At 34.0% G+C, this 18,789-nt stretch overlaps 2 protein-coding genes across 2 annotated transcripts; both read left to right on the plus strand.

The window, feature by feature from the left end:
- The first annotated feature begins 4,672 nt into the window (after positions 1-4,672).
- On the plus strand, positions 4,673-7,313 carry LOC7477682 (uncharacterized). The gene is made up of 6 exons (XM_002306901.4): positions 4,673-5,089; positions 5,186-5,234; positions 5,353-5,404; positions 5,778-5,941; positions 6,384-6,497; positions 6,919-7,313. Exons 1-6 carry the CDS (start codon positions 4,740-4,742, stop codon positions 7,090-7,092), a joined length of 903 nt encoding a protein of 300 aa, XP_002306937.3. The 5' UTR covers positions 4,673-4,739; the 3' UTR covers positions 7,093-7,313.
- A 7,230-nt stretch (positions 7,314-14,543) lies between these two features.
- On the plus strand, positions 14,544-17,063 carry LOC7477683 (thaumatin-like protein 1b). Its single transcript, XM_024600453.2, has 3 exons — positions 14,544-14,761; positions 14,855-15,545; positions 16,318-17,063. The coding sequence occupies exons 1-3, from the start codon at positions 14,698-14,700 to the stop codon at positions 16,511-16,513; spliced, it is 951 nt and encodes a 316-aa protein (XP_024456221.1). The 5' UTR covers positions 14,544-14,697; the 3' UTR covers positions 16,514-17,063.
- Positions 17,064-18,789: the final 1,726 nt, after the last annotated feature.

The following is an 18,789-nucleotide window of genomic DNA, read 5'->3' on the forward strand; positions in this document are numbered from 1 at the left end:
TGATATGGATGTGTTGGAACAGTACTAATTGAAGCCCTCTGTTTTCGTCCTCATAATACTTGTACTGGAATAAATTTCAAGGAATTTGAATTTTATTCGTGAAGAATGCTTCATTTACAAATGGAAATGGAGTGAAACCTGGATTCTTTTTTTATTGATAATTTAGATTTATCTATGTTGGTTTGAGAAGTATCTGGAGTGATAGATATAACTGAAACAGAGTTTCAGTTTCAAACTTATCTGTCGATGGAGTGTCCCATGTGCTGTAAGCCATATGGATGATTTTTGCTCAATGATTGGAAGAGAGGTTTAGAAATTCTGAAATTTCTTGGAGTTCAGAAACAATTGGCTTCGATTTTCAAAATACGAACAGGATATTTCCTCCAGGACTTGTAAAGTGGACACTCTCCGATCTCTAAGAAATTATTGGGAAGTTTGGATAGAAAAAGAGAGGTGGGTAGGAAAAGTGGATGGAAAATCAAATTTAGCACAGTATACAACAGCTAGTAAGAAAAATAAATTAAAATAAATTAAAGAGTTGATTTGTATCAAGTAGCCTAAATTTTAAGAGAATTAATTTCAAGAGTTATTAGAAAATTAATCCTAGAGCTAAAAAGTTACTAGAAAATAATTATTTTTCTTACTAGTTTTTTATCAAAGTTCACTATATAAATATTAAAATATAAAATTAAAAGCCTATTGACATATATAAATTATGTTTTTTAATATGGGATATGATTTTTTTTAATTTAAATATTTTAATTAAAAAAAAAGAATAATAATTTTTTCAATGTGAATTAAAAAATCTTCTGAAATAATATTTTAAACTTTATTATTTACAACATTATAACTACAGTTATACAAAATTAAGCTTCGCAAGTATAACACAGTCTTAGGTGGTGTTTAAGATTACAGTAATAATTGTTTTCAAAATGTTTTTTTTGTTTGAAAATACATTAAAATAATATATATTTTTATTTTTTAAAATTTATTTTTGACATAGTACATCAAAATAAATCTAAAATCATTATAAAAAATTAATTTAAAGAAAAAACAAATTCAATTTTTTTTTTAAAATACTTTTTTAACACAAAAACATATATATAAATAACCAGCCAATGCCATTTAAGCCCGCAAATGCTCTGTGCTTTTCAGAGCACCACATGCACACCGTATAAGTACATGGATCCTTCTAGCCGATTTCTTCTTCTTTTTTCCATGTCCAAGGCAAGGCAAAATAGTGATGGGACATTGTTACTCTTCCTGTCAGCATTTCTTATCTGGGGATTTTGCCACTCTTCTACCGGACCATCATATCTTTCCTCTTATCCACTTTCATGAACCCGCAAATCACAGCCATCGAATTTCTTTTTCTTGATTAAATTCAGGCTCGTACATCAAGTGCAATTTTGCTATGTCAGAAATCAAAATACTTTTTAGAATTTTGAATCTTATAAAAATTACTTTTAAAAAATATATATTATTTTTAATTTAATATTAACACGTCAAAATTATAAAAAAACTCTTAAAAAATAAAAAAATTTAATGTTTTTTCAAACTAGATATATTTTTAAAATACATTGTTTCAAACACAAACAAATAATCTATTCATTCATCTATGAGTCGACTTCACATTTTTATTTGGATGATCCTATCGTATAGCGTTGGAATAATTGATACTCGAATTATGTTTTACTGGAAGCTTTCTTCAATGAGACGATTTAATTCAGGAATTTGTCGTTTGCTAGTTCTTACTATTAAATGAGATTTGTCTCGGCATAAAAAGTTTCTAATGGCAGCGATTTTAACAAATCTTTGCCCGGTCCTATGCAAGGCTCGACTTTTAAAAGCCCACGACATCCAAGTACTAAGGAAAAGCCCAAACTAAGTCTTAACAAGTTAGAGAGGGAATCCTCGGCTCGAGGCTTGAGACATCAAAATATTCGGCCTTGTTCTTAATTTAATTGAGATCCATTTCACTGGACTGGAACAGCAGATGATATAACAATTTAATCTAAGTGATTTGTATTTCATTAATGGAATTTTTTTTATGGTAATCACTTATGTCAACCACCTCGTGAATATATAAATTTAAAAATTATAACCAAGATTGATTACAAATTCTAAAAAGTTAAATCTAAGCTTTTGAAATAAGTTTATTGTATTAATACGTATCGAGATACCAAAACTGTAATAACCAGACCCCACCTAATAATTAAAAAGAATCACGAACAAACAAGAATTATTAATTTTTAAAAAAGTCAATATAATTTTTTTTAAAAATCAAAGCATGAGAAATTTCACACAACACACGCGATGTTAATTGTTGAAATTATTTTTAATAACAATATATCAAAATATTTAAAAATATAAAAAAATATTTTGAATTTATTGTTATTTGACTCGAACCTACACTAAAAAAATTGAGACATTTCGTCAGTTAACCTGAACAAGTGAGATTTAATAACCATTATTTAAATTCAAAAAATTATTTAAGAATCTATTTGGAAGTAGGGTAAAAATTATGTTTCAAAATACTTTTTGTTTGGTGTGTTTGAGATTATGGTAGCGGTGACGGTTCAAAGTGTTTTTTGCTTAGAAATGTATCAAAATAAAGTTTTTTTTTATTTTTCAAAAATTATTTTTAACATCAGCATATTAAAACGATATGAAAACATAAATTTTTTTTGTTATTTTAAATAAAAAAAATTAAAATTTAAAAAAATATGATTTACACCGCGTTGCTAAACACACCCATCAAGTTAAACCACACAGCACATGTTAAACCACACAGCACATAAAGACAAGAAAAACCAGTGCCAGCGTATTTTCAATCATGCCCTCCAAATCTTCTCTAGCATCTTTAAGCTACCCCTCTTTTATTGGCTCTAAAATTTCATCAAAACGTGCAGCTTATGATCGTTCGCTTTTTTGACCTGGAAGGCAAATGAGCTCTCCTTCTGTATTGTCTGCAACAATAATGGCAACAAATTCTGTAGCAGCTGGATTTCCTGCCTCCACCTGGGGAAAATGGGAAACTAACAATGCTGGGTAGCTGCTAAATTATTTAGTAGTTTGGCTGGATTCGGCCCAGAATTATTGATATCAGAATCATTTTTAGCTTTTTTTGACATGCATAAATCTACTGTAAAGCAAATAAAATCAAATCCTAAATAACAAAAATCAAACCATAAAATTTGTGTCCATCCCTCGACAGTATTACACTGATAAGCTAACACCAGTTTATGATAATGGACATGTCCTTCTGGATAAGCTAACAGCGTACAGATTCTGTTCAAAACATGATGCGTAGAAGTTTAGATACTTTCGTGGAGTTGCCACTGAGGTTTTTGATCAAACAGAATCAAATGTCCTCGAAGCCGTCATGTATTTTCTATTGAACTGTAAATGGTAAGAACAGCTCAAGGTACATAGAAAGCAAGGCAGCAAATATAGGCAAAGATACGTCAACCATCGAGTATTTATTTGAAATTTATCTCGGTAAGACTTGACGGCAAACTGTATAACAAGCGTGACAAGGCATTCAAACTAACACAATCCTGTAAAATTTATTGCTCAAATCAGCAGTCTAAATAGCGACCGACTAACCGCACTGATCCCGCACACATAAATTCTTACTCGAAAGAAGACGAGAAAACAAACCCATATGAATGTCAAGCTTCCTCCGTGAAAAAAAAAACAAATTGGTGTAATGGGACAGAAGCTTGATTCCTTGACATAGGCCTTTTCGAGGCCTGTGTAGAAAGTCTATAGGCCTATCAAAATGATCTTCAAGATCATCTTGGCAAAATGGGCCAATCCAATGTATGTCCTCCCTACCCACCCGAAAAACTCGATTTTTACTTTTACTTGAGGCGCTGGAGGACGAGGCAGGGTCGGGTTTTTACGGCCATGACCTCTACCAATTTCGCTCCTTGACGCATCCTCACTTGACTCGTTAAGGAACACTATATATATATATATATATATATATATATGTGTGTGTGTGTGTGTGTGTGTGTGTGTGTATTGCTAATTCTTTTTGATGAATCGTGTGTATTATTAATTTAAAATATTTATTGATATATGTTAAAGAAATATTTTAATTTAATAGTTTAAAATTTTAATTAATTTAAAATATGCACAGACTAATATCATCTTATACTATTAGTTGATTTTAATAAAAAAAAACAAGAGTAATGAAATTTAAACTCGTGACTACTTAGTCAACTAGTCTATTATATTATGTAAAAAAACTAATTCAACTCAATAACTTAAATTTTTAGATGAAATTTAAAAATATAATTTATATAATTCTCTAATAATATACAATAAATTTTTTAATAAACATAAATATACCATAATATAGTTTATTAAGCTAACCTGGTTTAATTATTTTTATTAAAATAATATTATTTTGTTTTATGGTTAATCTAGTTTACCTCATAGAATTTGGTCATCAACTAGACCAGTATTTTTTTTAATTTAATTTAAAATTTAATACGAATCTTTTGAGTGTTTGGGTTTTATAAATCAAACTGCCGGTCGGACCAGGTTAAATCATCTTGGGGAATATTGGACGGGCCCTTTTCTCTTCATAGATCTATTTCCAATGGGCTAGAGCTACAGGCCGAAATGAAATGAGCTTTTGAAATTACCGAGCCAGGCTCGATCTCTTCTTTCAAAAATGACCTGCCGTTGCAGCATTGTTGCAGCGCATCAAAGAAGCAGAAGTAGCAATGGCTCGTCTGATCCGGCAATGGCCGCTGTTGCATCACCATTGCTTCTCTTACGCTGCACTCAATTACCTCCTCTCTGAGTCTTTAACTTTATCTACCAAAGCTACCTCACATCGTGTTTCTTTCACTAAAGTTGCAGCTGCTAATCGTAGCGTGCCTTTTCGTCCACGAGGTCCCAAGTTACCCAATTCTCCAACACCGTATGATTTCGAACAAGGAGGAAATGTGAGCGATTCGGATTCAGAAGCAAACAAAAGCCGCAACCAGAAAAAACGCGAGGCTCGACGCTCTGTTCGTTGGGGCATGGAGTTGGCTTCCTTTTCTCCGCCTCAAATCAAACGCATTATCAAGTGATGAACACAGACTCCCTTTCTTATTTTTCTCAAACCAACAATGTTAAAGCTTTTCTTTGTAGTTTACTTATGTTTTTGCTTGGGATTTTTTAGAGTGGCTTCACTTGAGAAAGACTTATTCGATGCGTTAATGCTAGTTAAGGTACCTCTGTTGTAATATAACGTCTATTACTCTTCCGGAGTGCGATGATTTTTCGTTTATCTCGTGTTTCAGAACGAGAGAAAAAAATGAAGCTAAGGTGTTTGTGTTTTGGTCGCAGAGACTAGGACCGGATGTTCGGGAAGGAAAGCGGAGGCAATATAATTATATTGGTATTGGTCGGACTCCGTATCTTTTAAACATTAGTGTTTAGTAACTTGTCTCTTAAACATTATGGTTTCATAGCTACGCTTTTCGATTTCCTCCCTGAGAAACATTGACATCATGCGTGCAAGTACTCTTTGTTTTGGACTTGTGATCCGTGCTAATACATTTGATGTTACTTATCATGGAGCAAGGCTCGTTGCTTATTTTAATGAGAAAGATTTTATTTTCATGACGTGGATTTTATTTCTCTTAATAACCCAGTAAACTGTGCGCCATGCTAGGTGTATATTTTGTCATGCAGAGAATCTTTGAGATCAATGTTTCAGGCATTATAAATGTGTTCTTGAGTCTTCATTGTTATGTGAAATGTATTGGTAGGGAAATTGTTGCGGGAGATGGAACCTGAATTGATGGATGCTTTGATTCACTGTACAAAAGATGGTGATTGGAGTAGGCTGCAGGGTTTTTCTGGTTTGGAGGAAAAGATTGCTGGGGAGGAAAATGAAGAATGTGAAGAAAGGGAATACGAATCGGAAGAGGAGGTATATTGAACAATTATTTCCTTTAATTATTATTGTGTGAGTTTTGAGTGGTTATACGGTTGTGCCAAATTCTTCAATCTTCTTCCAGTCTAACTCCTTTTATAAATTCTGTTAAATGGAGACACTGACCTTATTTAAGGTTTCTGCATTACCATTTTGGTTTTGAATGCAAATCTATTGCTACAGTTCTGTTTCTGGTCTCCCTTAGTCTTGATAGTTGATATGTCGTAAGGCATTTAGCTGCCATAACCAGAAGCTTGCAGAGGTGTGGTAAATGGAATATGCTATATTTGACCTTTATGATAATTATGCTTACGGAAAATGGAGAAGGTTAAATCTATCTAGAAAAAAAAATTCCTCTCTACTTACTAAAGTGCAAGCTTAATTAGAATACAATGTCCATGTTGACATACTACATTTTTGTTATTTGTACAATTTTCAGGGTTCGCACGAGTACATTGATGTAGCAACCAGATGGTTTGAAGGCCTGATTAATAGGGACATAAAAGTTACCAACGAGGTTTATTCACTTCGCAACGTCGATTTTGACCGTCAGGTTAGTGAAATGTCACCTCAAGTGTAAGAATCATTGCATTTCTGATTTGTTCATGAGACCCCTCAAGCTAATTATAGGCTAATGATTTCTACTGCAAGTTAGATGATGAAAACATATTGCTTGAAAGAAAAAAAAATGAGGGGGCAAGTATTCTTATGAAGTCACCAGATGAACAGGAACCTGTCATTTATTTCCAGCCAAAGAAACAAAAAGAATCAATAGGCCGAGACTTATTGCTTCCAGACGATTACTTAGCTCTTGTGAATCCAGCATATTTAACCCATACTATGCACTTTTAGGTAGTCCAAGCAGCAGGAACCATGGTTGGCTTGAATAATTAGTTGCATGAATGCCTTCATTGGTAAAGTTTAATTGCTCATCATCTATTGTGTATATTGATGGCATGACATCTATTGAACAGGAACTACGTAAACTTGTGCGGAGAGTGCATGCAGTTCAAGAACGCAAGGGTGTTACGGAAGAAAATGAGCAAGAAGTGGACGCTGCAATCACAGTTGCCAAAAAGTCCCTCACTCGTTTCCTCCATGATCTTGCTAAGCAGATGCCAAGGGAACATAATCGTATTTATTTGTAAGATAAGTATCTTGTCATTGCATATTTCCTTCACAAAACGTCTAATATGTATAACATTCATCTCGGTAACAAGCAGGGCAATTGACGGGGCTCGTCATAGAGTTACCGAATATCTTGGGCTTAGGCTTATGGATGTAACCATGGCTAGCAGCCTAGAACATTCTTTGCTTTTCTAGGCCAGGCCCGTTACAGAATATCATTCCCACCTCTTTTTTTTCTCCATCCTCTCCCTTTTGTTCTCCTTCGTTTTTCACTTTGGATGGTAAGGACCATTGGGACTAGTTCGATTGGTAATGTGTTAGTTTATGCTTTTCAAAAAAGCTTTATGCATTGATTTTCACTTGAAAAATATTAAATTGATTTTTTGAAGATTTTGTATAGTTTGATATGTTAATGTTAAAAATAAAAAAACATGAAAAAATTATTATTGTATTATATTTTTAATTCAAAAATATTTTTAAAAATACTCTTCATCACATCATAAACACACACACTTAGCTGATTTAGACCTAAGAAAAAGATCCGTAGGTGGTTCATTTTGCATTTTCTAGATAAGGTTCTGTCTTTGCTGAGGGCTATACCGCCACTCAATAATGGAACTGGACATGAGCAGGATAGTTATTTCAAGTTCTGAATCATCTTAATAAGCGTGCTATTATTGTCTCGTATATGGCCGTCCAGCACCATCGCTCATTTTTTAGAAAGGCAGATAGCAATTATAATCACTCGCGTTTACTCTGCACTGATCTTTAGGTGGGTGGGCTCATTACTTATCCCCACAGGACAGGCTCTTCAATAACCATCGCCTAGAAGCTAACTTGATATGCACCTTAATTTATTTATTTTTACTTTCCTTTCTTTCCCAACTTAGGACACAAGTAGGGATATTGGGGGTCATAGTCTCGTAGGACATGAAGCAATACATAGTTTAAGATTTAACGTGTATGACATGATAGAAAGCTATAAAATGAGTTGTTAAATTAAGAAGGAATCGTTTTTCGTTTTAAAAATTTTTTTTTTAAAAAAAATTATTATTTTTTAAATTTATTTTTTTGGTGTTTTCAGATTATTTTGATGTGTTGATGTCAAAAATATTTTTTTAAAAAATATTTTTTTGATGTATTTTCAAGCAAAAAAACAAGTAACTGCTACTACACTTTCAAACACAGCTTAATCCATCCTGTTTCTCAATAATGATGCCCAAGCTTTCTAATTTTACTTGTCTTTTGATCAGCTGATGCTATATCATCCACATTGCTTAAACATTGTTATCCTTCTGTAAAGGTACAAATAGCAAGATGCCTATATCTTTCCAGTGCGTTTAGTCAGCTAGTGATAATGCCCATATTTTGTTTTTGGAACTGATATGCAGTTTTCAAATGGTGTGAATCAGATCTTTATAGTGGCAGGTGATCTTTGTTTTGACAACAAGATTGGACGGCACCCATTCTTTGTTTCTATACGCCCGCATCATCTCCATACATATTAGCCCGAGCCTGTAGTTGTCTTGTATCATAAGCTATATATCACAATGATGCTATTACTTCTACCTTTAAAGTTGTTTTCCTGGATCTTTTTAGTGGCTAATTTCAACATTTTCGGCAATCAAGAGGTTCCCAGAGAATGTCATAGTCTCTCGAGTGAAAAGACCTTCTCGAGTGCCTAAATTTCAGTGTTGCGAGCTCTAATCCTTCAGCTGGAAAAGATACCAATACAAATTATATATGGCCATGCTACGATCACATCCTTGTAGTACTTTTACTTAGGATATCTAATCGTTAAAAAAACAAGAAGCTGCTGCTCTTCGATCGCTTTCGCTTCATATAAAGAGATTCTCGAATAACTTAATGAGGGGTGTGACGCCCCTTGACTTAAACTCTAGCCAATGCTTCCCTTGATGGGTTGCCCCTTCAATTCTTTTGATTTTCGAAGATGGACTAACGAATACCAAACGAGGGACAACTTTTTAATAAAAAAAAATTAACAAGAAGAAATAAAAAGGACACTGCTGAAGATTAGGGTGCCAGCTGTTGAAAAACTTTTTTTTGATTATCATAAAAGCTAAAGTGCTTTATGACAAAGTTGTATGGTCCCAAAACTTATGTCGATATCATTCACTATATATTAACTCAGTCATAATATTAAATGAGAAAAAGATGCTTAATTTTCCCTCGGCAGAATGCAGATAGCAACTCTGTTTGACTGAAAATAATGGCACTTCACTTTGAAGAGCTAACATTTTCATCCCATTGCAGTGCCCCAACAACCATTCTGATTTTGTACCAACAAGCAGAGAATAGCATGCCATCCTATAGCATAACCTAACTCCGAAATAATTTTTTATTTATTTATTAATATAAATATTCGAGTTAATTTGTATATATCTCAACTAATCTTATAAATAATAAAATTAATAATTATATAAATTTTTAATAGCTCAAAAAGATTCTAACTCGTTACCATTACTCTAAACAACTTGACCCTATAAGAGATGGAGCTTCTCTGCCCGGGGCTACTTGTTGAATTAACTAGGACGAGTGGAAGAGAAACATTTGGAAATCCAAATGAACTAGACTGGGAATAGGTTGCTCCTTGGGATGCCCTTTACGGTGACACTTTCACGAAGGAAAAATGCGTGCCTTGTTCTTTTTGGATTTGAAGTGCGTGTCTGGTAATGAGATATGTTTTTTATTAATTGAAGATGTGTTAAAATAATATATATATATATATATATATATATATATATATATATATATATTATTTTTTATATTAGTAAATTGAAATTATAAAAAAAATATTTAAAAAATTAATTTAATATCTTTTCACATGAAAAATAGTTTAATTAGCACTTTGTGCATGTTTGGTATTATAATAGTTTTTGCTTTTCAAATTTTTTTTTAAAGTGACATAAAAAAATATCAAATTAATTTTTTTATATGTTTTTTTTAATAATTTTGATGTTTTAATATTAAAAATAAAAAAAAAATTTAAAAATATTATTTTGATATATTTTGTATTGATATTATTTTTTTTAAAATTATTATCAATATTTTAAAAAGTAAGTTGAACAAAGTTACAAATCAGAGCAGGGGACTCAGGCCGGCGGTGGTCAAATGGCAAAGGGAGAAGAAAAAAAACAGCTAAAGAAATCTATATGCTTTTTAAGTGTGAAAAAACCAGCGACAGTCTAGTAGTGTTCACCATGCGAAACAAGGGAATTGTTTCCATCAGTTTGGTTTTTTGTGTGTCCGATGCCAAATCAATTTGGAGTTTGTGTCAGCAGGACGTCATAGAATGTGACTTCTGGTCACGGAAAGTTGCAGCAACAGGGCGACTATGATGTATTTGGCACCAGAAGTGCTATTTCTGAAGAGATTTTTTCAAGAATGAGTTTTAACAATACACATGAGAAATTAAATTAACAATCCTTGCCGTTGGATTCAACATTGAAATCATGGCCCAAAGCTTCCCAATCTTCTTAAAACTTATTCTTTAGTCAAAACTTTATTCTCATTAATTCGGTGTTCGTCCATCTTCAAAAATCAGAAGAATTGAAGGCAACCCATCAAGGGAGGCAATGGCCTAGAGTTGAAGTCAAAAGTGTGTGTCACACCCTCCAATAAGTTATTTCAGATTTTTCAATATATGAAGCGAAAGCGATCGAAGAGCAGCCTTCTTGTTTTGTTTTTTAAACGATTAAATATCCTTGGCCTTTGTTTAGATATCTGTAATACTCAGAGACTCACGTGTGCTTCCCTACGGGCTACGTTGTTTATGAGAAAACATTGCTGGAAGAATATATATATTTCTCTCGCCTATGTCGAGTCGTTAAACCGCTATCCCTTTGCAACCCTTCAAGAAACCGAAGGAGTGCGTCGAAGACACTGTTCTAGTTCACTATATCTAAGGTTGTCCCAATTTAAGAAAAAAATGTTTCGAGAGGCCAGGGGACTGTCTGTCTGTCCGTCCAAAACAAAGGGTTAAAATCTTGACAGGACATATGAACTAATCAAGTGAACCTTATAAGAAAGAACCTTCATAGCCCTCGTATATATTATTTTAATTAATTTGACTGCATGCTTGCACTCTTGGGTTTGAAGGGTCTTAGGGCCGCCATATAGATTTACTCCAGGTGAAGGTGACCCCATGGCCAATAAGAAACAACCAATTACTCAGCCCAGCTTGGCCATAACCAGGCTGACCATCATTATATGTGTGGATGGAGTTAGCGTGCCAAGCTATCTTACTTTCAAGGATGAACACAACCAGTCCAGTCCAAGGTGGTGGCTTCTATGTGAAAATTCTAATTAAGACTACTGCTACATTTTTCTCATGTTTAAAAGACAGTTAAACTACTACTATGAATTATGTTTGACATATTTCCTGTATTGGATGGCCCTTGATTAGATATTTTAAAATTAAGGGATGTAGGTTTTTCTTGACGCCAAAGATCATGCCTGAGTAGTTGCTTTCTGGTGAGACTAATTTCTGGTATTCGCCACCTAATTCCTTGAAAAACTGTGATTGATACAGGACCTAAAAGCATTGAATTGAAGACATGTGATCTGGGATTTTAAATTCAGTCGGAGGTCGAACCCGACTTTAACTGTCTTTCTTGAAATTCAGACAGATTTGTAGCCTTGTCTGGCAAATCGATAATCTTAGGATGCTCAGAAAGCACCATGAAATTTATCGGTTCCGTTTAGTGAGCAGTACTGGTCAACAGAACTGAAGAAATTGGATTAATACAAGGTTTGACCTCGTGGTATTAAGAACAAAAACGTCTCTTTATTGAAAAGCTAACCAAGGATGACTCCCATTATCCATAATTAATACTAGGAGATTATAAAACTCCCAGAAAGGCTGCAAGCCGCTTTTGACTGACTTCATTCCCATTTACCATTATCTCTGAAGGTCCAAAATTCCACATGTTTCAAGCGTTCAGTTTTAAAATTTTTTCTTTTAGTTAATCTTGGTGGAGAATCGGTATAACTTTATAGGACAATCTGGGATAGAAAAATATTCTTTGTTCTTGAAATTGTCTGTCGATTAGTATATATATTCAGAAACCATTTGAACACTTGAAACAATCGAAACTTTCTCGCACCATTTACCGTTTGAAAACTCATTCTGGTCATTTAGAAAGTGATTTCTTGTTTTTTTTCTTTTCTCTTACTAAACTTTATTTCAATTGAAGATTACATAAATGCAAGATCTTGACCGTTGCAATGCATATATAGTCAGTTGGACCAAGTCTAAAACATTTGAATTGTACATGAACCAGAAAAAAAAAAACAAATATAATTATAAATTCTAACTCTCTAGTTCAATACTCAAATCGCGGGTTCAATAGTTATTTGGCTGGTTAACTAAATTTTTTTTTTATATATATATATTTTAAATAATAATATCATTTTACTAAAAAATATTATTCAAAATATAACCTGATCCAATTAACAAATCACTGAATTGTCGAGCTAAATTGGGTTTCATAGCTACACAAAGAAACACTGCTAGAACTAATAACCATATCCATAGCTTGGTAACTAGTTGACAGATGAAGACCGTTTCCTCAGTAACTTGACACGAATCCACTGTTCCAGTTATTGTTAATGGGAATACCATAAATAGCTTTATTATCTTTAATTCCTCTGTTCTATTTTTGATGAATCAAAGTTACAAAACTGTTCGAATCCAATGTTTTTGCTTAATTTATATTTCGTGTCTCCCACTTATACTGCCAGCGATGCTATCATAAGCCAGAAGCTCTCTTATTAGAACAGCGAAGAAACGGTCGATCAACTGTTACCATCTTCTCCTAATTATGACTTACTTGGAGGAAAAGAAAAAACTTTAACGAAAGAAACTCGATCCAATTACGAGGGTGGTGCTAACGAGAAATATAATGATCATAGTTCAAATTTTTTTTGATGGGGTTTGGTAGGATAACTTTCATTCATGCTAGGCAGAGATTTCCCAAATTAGTACTATCGTACTGCATGCATCTCTTATAGCTATAAGAAAAGTACAAGTGTTGATAGTTTTTGTTTTTTCAAAATAATTTTTAAATTGTTCTCAATGAAAGTAGATGTTTTTTTAATAATTTTAATATATTTATTTTAAAAAAATTAAAAAAATTTATTTAAATATATTTTTAATTAAAAAACATTTTATACCGCACATTATCAAACACTAATGTAAAAACAAAGAGGAAAAGGATAGCATGCAATTTCCTCTTTATATAATCATTGAAATGTACTAATTTCAATATCTTCATGATATAATAATAATAATAATAATAATAGCAGCAGTAGTAGTAATAATAATAATAATAATTTCACAATCCCACATCCTAATTAAGATGCTTCGAGTTCTGCTCAACAACTTCTTGCTAAGGACGTGGGTTTGGTAAAAACAAATTGACTATGTAATAGAATTACATAGACAAAAATGCTTTATTTATGTAATTTTTAAATAAAATGAAATGTCAGCCCTTCGTACCCTGACCATCTCCTGCTACCAGATGAATATAAAACAACCTAAATGATCTAATAATGGTTAGAAGGTAATTAAATTGACTATTAAAGATGTCTTTAGTGAAAACATTAACTGCTTGTTTAAATTAATATCTGTTCGTATTTGTTTAATATATATCTTGATATAGATAAACAAATAGTAAAAGAAAACATAGTAATAACTAAAATAAATTTATATCTGAAATAATTTTAGAATGGATTTTTATAATTTCAAAACATAAAAGATAAAAAAAACATGTATTATATATTTTTATTTATTATCTTCATTTTCCCTGTTTCGAAAAAAATTATCTTTATTTTTTTTCTAGAGAAATAATCATGGTTAAGGTACTTGTACCGAAAGTTATTTCATTATCCGTGCCCAAACAAGCAGGGTGCTGGCCTGCTGGGTGTTCGCCAGCAGATAAAGAGGTTCATCTAGCTTAATATCAAGCTATTACCAAAAAAAAAAAAAAAAAAAAAAAAAAATTCTATTACAGGGTCGAATATCTTCACAATTTTCACTCACCTAATTGGTTGGTCAAACTATGAAAAGAGGCCTAATATAACTTAAGAAAATGATTGCTTGCTTCCCATTATTCCACTACTTAAAATTTTTTAATAATTTATTCAGAAGAATTAATTTTAACTTCTAAAATAAAAGCAGAACCAAAAGTCTAATCTTTTTCTTTTTTAATTACAACATCTATAAAATAAACAAAGGTCATTTAATAAATTCTTAATTAATTAACGAAACAATACAAAGCACTGATTTAAAAATGATGTGGCTCCTCCTCAGCTTAATTTGGCAGGCTCATCTTCCCACATGCCCTCAGGACCCATCAAATACCAAAAGAAAAAAAATAAAAAATAAAGCAAGCAATGGGCTTCTAAAATCCAAAAAACACAATGAGTTCTCTTGCTATAAATACCCAACCTGTCAACACAATTTGGAATCTCACATTACCTCTTTTCAGGACACATCAACAAGAAGAAGAGTTTGGTGTCTTTGCCAGTTAGATTCCGAACCACTTCTCTTCTTCTTGTTCTCCCTCAACAACATTTCTCTATTTAATTCTTCTTCTTCTTCAATGTCTCAGCTAACATTACTTATCCCTCTATCATCCTTCTTCATTTCCCATTTCTTCATTCAAGGTAACTGAGTATTTTCAAGAAATCCATTGACACAATTGGTTCTTTTTTTTATATATAATTTTTGAAATTAATATTTTTTTTATGTTTTTGCAGCTGTTGTTTCAACAACGTTTACATTAACTAACAAATGTGACTACACAGTATGGCCGGGAAGTCTTTCCAACGCAGACGCACCAGCTCTCTCCACAACTGGCTTTGCCCTTCAAAATGGTGAGTCAAAAACCATCACAGCACCAGCTTCATGGGGTGGACGTTTCTGGGGCCGAACATATTGCTCTCAAGACTCCACAGGAAAATTCTCTTGTGTTACAGGTGATTGTGGCTCAGGAAAACTAGAATGTTCAGGCACGGGTGCAGCTCCTCCAGCTACGTTAGCAGAGTTCAAGCTTGACGGCTATGGAGGGATGGATTATTTTGATGTGAGTCTTGTTGATGGGTACAACTTGCCATTGCTTGTTGTCCCTCAAGGAGGTTCTGGTCAGAATTGTACAAGCACAGGATGCGTTGTGGATTTGAACGACTCGTGCCCTTCAGAGCTTAAGGTTACTAGTACGGAAGGGGAAAGCGTGGCCTGTAAAAGCGCTTGTGAAGCTTTTGGGTCTCCACAGTATTGTTGCAATGGAGCATACAGTACACCTGATACCTGCAGGCCTTCTACGTATTCTGAGATTTTTAAGAACGCTTGTCCACGCGCTTACAGCTATGCTTACGATGATAAGACTAGTACCTTCACTTGTGCCGCCGCTGATTACCAAATTACCTTCTGCCCCTCCCCTAACACCAGGTAAAATTATTTTTCACTGCTGTCAATTCTCACAACGCTGAAAGTAGTTTTGTCAATAGAGACGTTAAAAAAAGCCTGCCAATATGACCGTTTTGTCCTTATTTACCACCTGATATTACCGTTACTACCACATAAAGAAATGTTTGAGAAACGTTGTCAGTTTTTGACATTTGCGAGGGGGACCGTTGATAAATCATGTCACTTTAGCTCGACGTTAACATGCATCTGGGTAATCCCAAGATAGGCCAGTATCAAGGACATGTCACATGTCACATGTGACCTAGAGTTAGTGCCCCCCCTGCTTGGGAATTCTACCCATGTGAAATGATGTTGTCTCACATCTTGCCCACGTTTGCTGCAGAATGCTTTGGTCAATCCTGAAAATTCATAGACAATCTTATAATTTACAGATAGGAATCTTAGTTATATTATGCAAGCAATCCTTGAAAATTCGGTGGTATGTCATTACTGTATGATAAAGCAAGATATGTTGCCTAAATCAATGCACGTCTTTTGCAGTAGGTGGGGGTTCGCGTCTATTTATCTACATTTCAAAATATAAAACATCTAAAAAAATCATTTTGATATCTTTTTTAATAAAAACTAATTTGAAAAATGCATTAAGCTTCATTGTACACTTAGCATAGCCACGTAAAACAATAATACATCTTTCCAAATCCCCACAGCGAAGTCAATTTTTTTACTAAGATTTTTGTAAATATTGCATCAATAACGAGGGTACTAACGGTTATGTTTTTGGTCAACTGTGCAGCCAAAAAGCATCACAAGGGCAGAACACTGAGAATACAAGCACAAACAGCTACACACCACTCGTCAACAGTACAATGGTGTATGAAGGTGCGTTGAACCAGAATGGAGCATCGCCATCTATGAACAGCAAGGTCTTAGGATCACATGTCATTGCGGGAATTGTCAGCTTAACAGTAGCCATTTGGCAGTTGGGATAGCTCTTCTAACTCTTCTTCGGGTAGTAGGCCCATAAAGAATATAGTCCAGTCTAGTTTAGGCTCTTTATCGGGCATCAACTTACAAAAATCGACCATCTAAATTTTGACCCAAATGAGGTCGTCGGTTCTTATGGGGCGGACCCTTTAAGCTTTTTTTAGCATGGTTCATGTGACCCAGAGGTTTGACCAAGGTGACGTGGAGTTGTGCTGTGATGGAAAAGCTCAACTGTCTATCGAAGGCCGCTCCATAAACAAGGAAAAAAAATCTTCCGGAGATCAAACACTAGATACTGCTGTGCTGTCCGCCAGAGGCTGAGGAAATGGTGGTGGGGTGGTGGTGGGGGCAGAATGCATGAAACTGAGCTGTTAAGTTGCAATAGAAATTTCCCTTTTCTTTTTTAGTTTAGGAAATTATTATTTTTTTTTAAAAAGAGGGATCGGATTCATTTGTTGGTTTCGATATTGTATGAGTTATATTATGTAACCACTGCATTTGGTGCCAAGATTGTGAAATTCTCATCTAGCTAATTTGATGTTTGTCTTCATGTTTGATGTCATGTTGCCACTTGAATCCTTTAAGCAACACACAAACAGTCCTCCAATTGGATTAAATATTTATGTATTTGTAGATTGGATAACATAAAGAAATCGGTAGTGTTTTAAGCGTGGAAGATAATGCTAGTAACTGCCGGCAGCAGATAGACATTGTGGGATGTAACCCACCAAACCATCGAAGGCATATTCGAGTGCCCCACAAAAAAATGATTCTTCAGCTGTAATAGTATTATTGACTTCGTTTATGTATATGATTGCAGAGAACAGTTAGTTTTAGGCCTTTATCCAACACAATTTCAACGGGTATGCTACTGTTACCACGGCGGTGTTGATTGTGCTCTATATTGCCGAAAGAATCGCATTAAAAATTTTCTTGATCCAACCAGTGGCAGATCAGGCCATTCTCTTGCCCAGGAGAAGAGGGCGCGAAGTTAAGAACCTGGCCAAAGAGCGATAGAACATTCTGTACCGTCGAAAATCATTATAGTTTAGTATCGATGGAGAAGTTTGAAGTCAACCAATTTAATTGAGAGTGTTTCCCATGTCATACCTGCAAGTTCGTTGAATATTGAAGGCATGAGCATCTCGACCGGCCATGTTTTGTCTTTTAAATTGTTTCTTCTATGCTGGGAACATCACATGTTAGCTCAGCAGCCATGCACATTAGAGAATTCAATGATAATGACCTAATGCCATCGGCTCACGCAAAGTTTCCGCCGGGTGTTAGTCTTGATTGATTACTTGCATTATCACAACTCGCAGCTTAATCTTCATTTTTTTTCACTGCATTTTCGGCTTCTAGAAAACACTGCTAAAAGGACATCAGCACCTGATCTCTCTATAATCTATGATTTAGCTTGAATCTCTAACATCAGTAGGCAAGACATTCGATTATCACTCTTCATTACACTAATTTCCAATTTCAGTGGATCACCACATATATGCCCTCATTGTAAGAAATTAACCTAGGGGGTCATTTTTTAGTCAAGGCATGTATGATCTGTGATCTGACACGGTCAGTGATGGGGTTAGAGAAAAACGATTGGGGGGGGGGGGGGGCAATGTGAAGAACATGAAGGGTAAGATTCAAACTAAAGTAAATGATAAAGGATCACAAGTGTAACATGTGAACATTTTACAGGGACTTGATCATAGAAAACTAACAATAAGGACCGAATTAACTTTTCAAAACATTTTCTGGGCCATGGCCCCTCAACCTAAAACGTGGCCCTGACTTTGGACACCGTAAATTCAATAATGGATTAGTTATAGCGGCACAAAATGGATTTGCAATAACATGTAAGCATCAAGCATATTGTCGATCCACCCTGTCACGCATGCACCATGCCATGTTAACTTTCTCGACCGTATCATGGGCCACGAATGCGTGCCTCTCGTTGTCGAAGAAAGAGAACGAGCATGGCTGCAAGACAGGCTGTGAAAAAGAGAGTGCAGGAGTGTTGTAGTTGTTTTTTTAATTTAATTTTTGAAATGTTTTTTATTTAGAAATATATTAAAATAATATTATTTTTTATTTTTAAAAATAATTTTTGACATTAACACGTTAAAATAATTTAAAAACATAAAAAATTAATTAATTTAAAATAAAAATAAAATAAAAATATTTTAATATTTTTCAAAAATACTTTTAAAACTTCGCAAACCTAGTTGAAAACAATACCGACTTTTGACAAGTAGACATAAAAATTATTTTTGAATGA

Source organism: Populus trichocarpa, chromosome 5 (assembly GCF_000002775.5).
Source record: "Populus trichocarpa isolate Nisqually-1 chromosome 5, P.trichocarpa_v4.1, whole genome shotgun sequence".
NCBI lineage: Eukaryota > Viridiplantae > Streptophyta > Magnoliopsida > Malpighiales > Salicaceae > Populus > Populus trichocarpa.

Bases quoted from the DNA above. Each gene is read 5' to 3' on its own strand.
- LOC7477682 (XM_002306901.4), top strand. From the start codon at position 4,740: ATGGCTCGTCTGATCCGGCAATGGCCGCTGTTGCATCACCATTGCTTC. The intron at 5,090-5,185 runs GTGATGAACACA...GGGATTTTTTAG, and splicing joins CAAATCAAACGCATTATCAA to AGTGGCTTCACTTGAGAAAG. The intron at 5,235-5,352 runs GTACCTCTGTTG...TTTTGGTCGCAG, and splicing joins ATGCGTTAATGCTAGTTAAG to AGACTAGGACCGGATGTTCG.
- LOC7477683 (XM_024600453.2), top strand. From the start codon at position 14,698: ATGTCTCAGCTAACATTACTTATCCCTCTATCATCCTTCTTCATTTCC. The intron at 14,762-14,854 runs GTAACTGAGTAT...ATGTTTTTGCAG, and splicing joins TTCCCATTTCTTCATTCAAG to CTGTTGTTTCAACAACGTTT. The intron at 15,546-16,317 runs GTAAAATTATTT...TCAACTGTGCAG, and splicing joins TGCCCCTCCCCTAACACCAG to CCAAAAAGCATCACAAGGGC.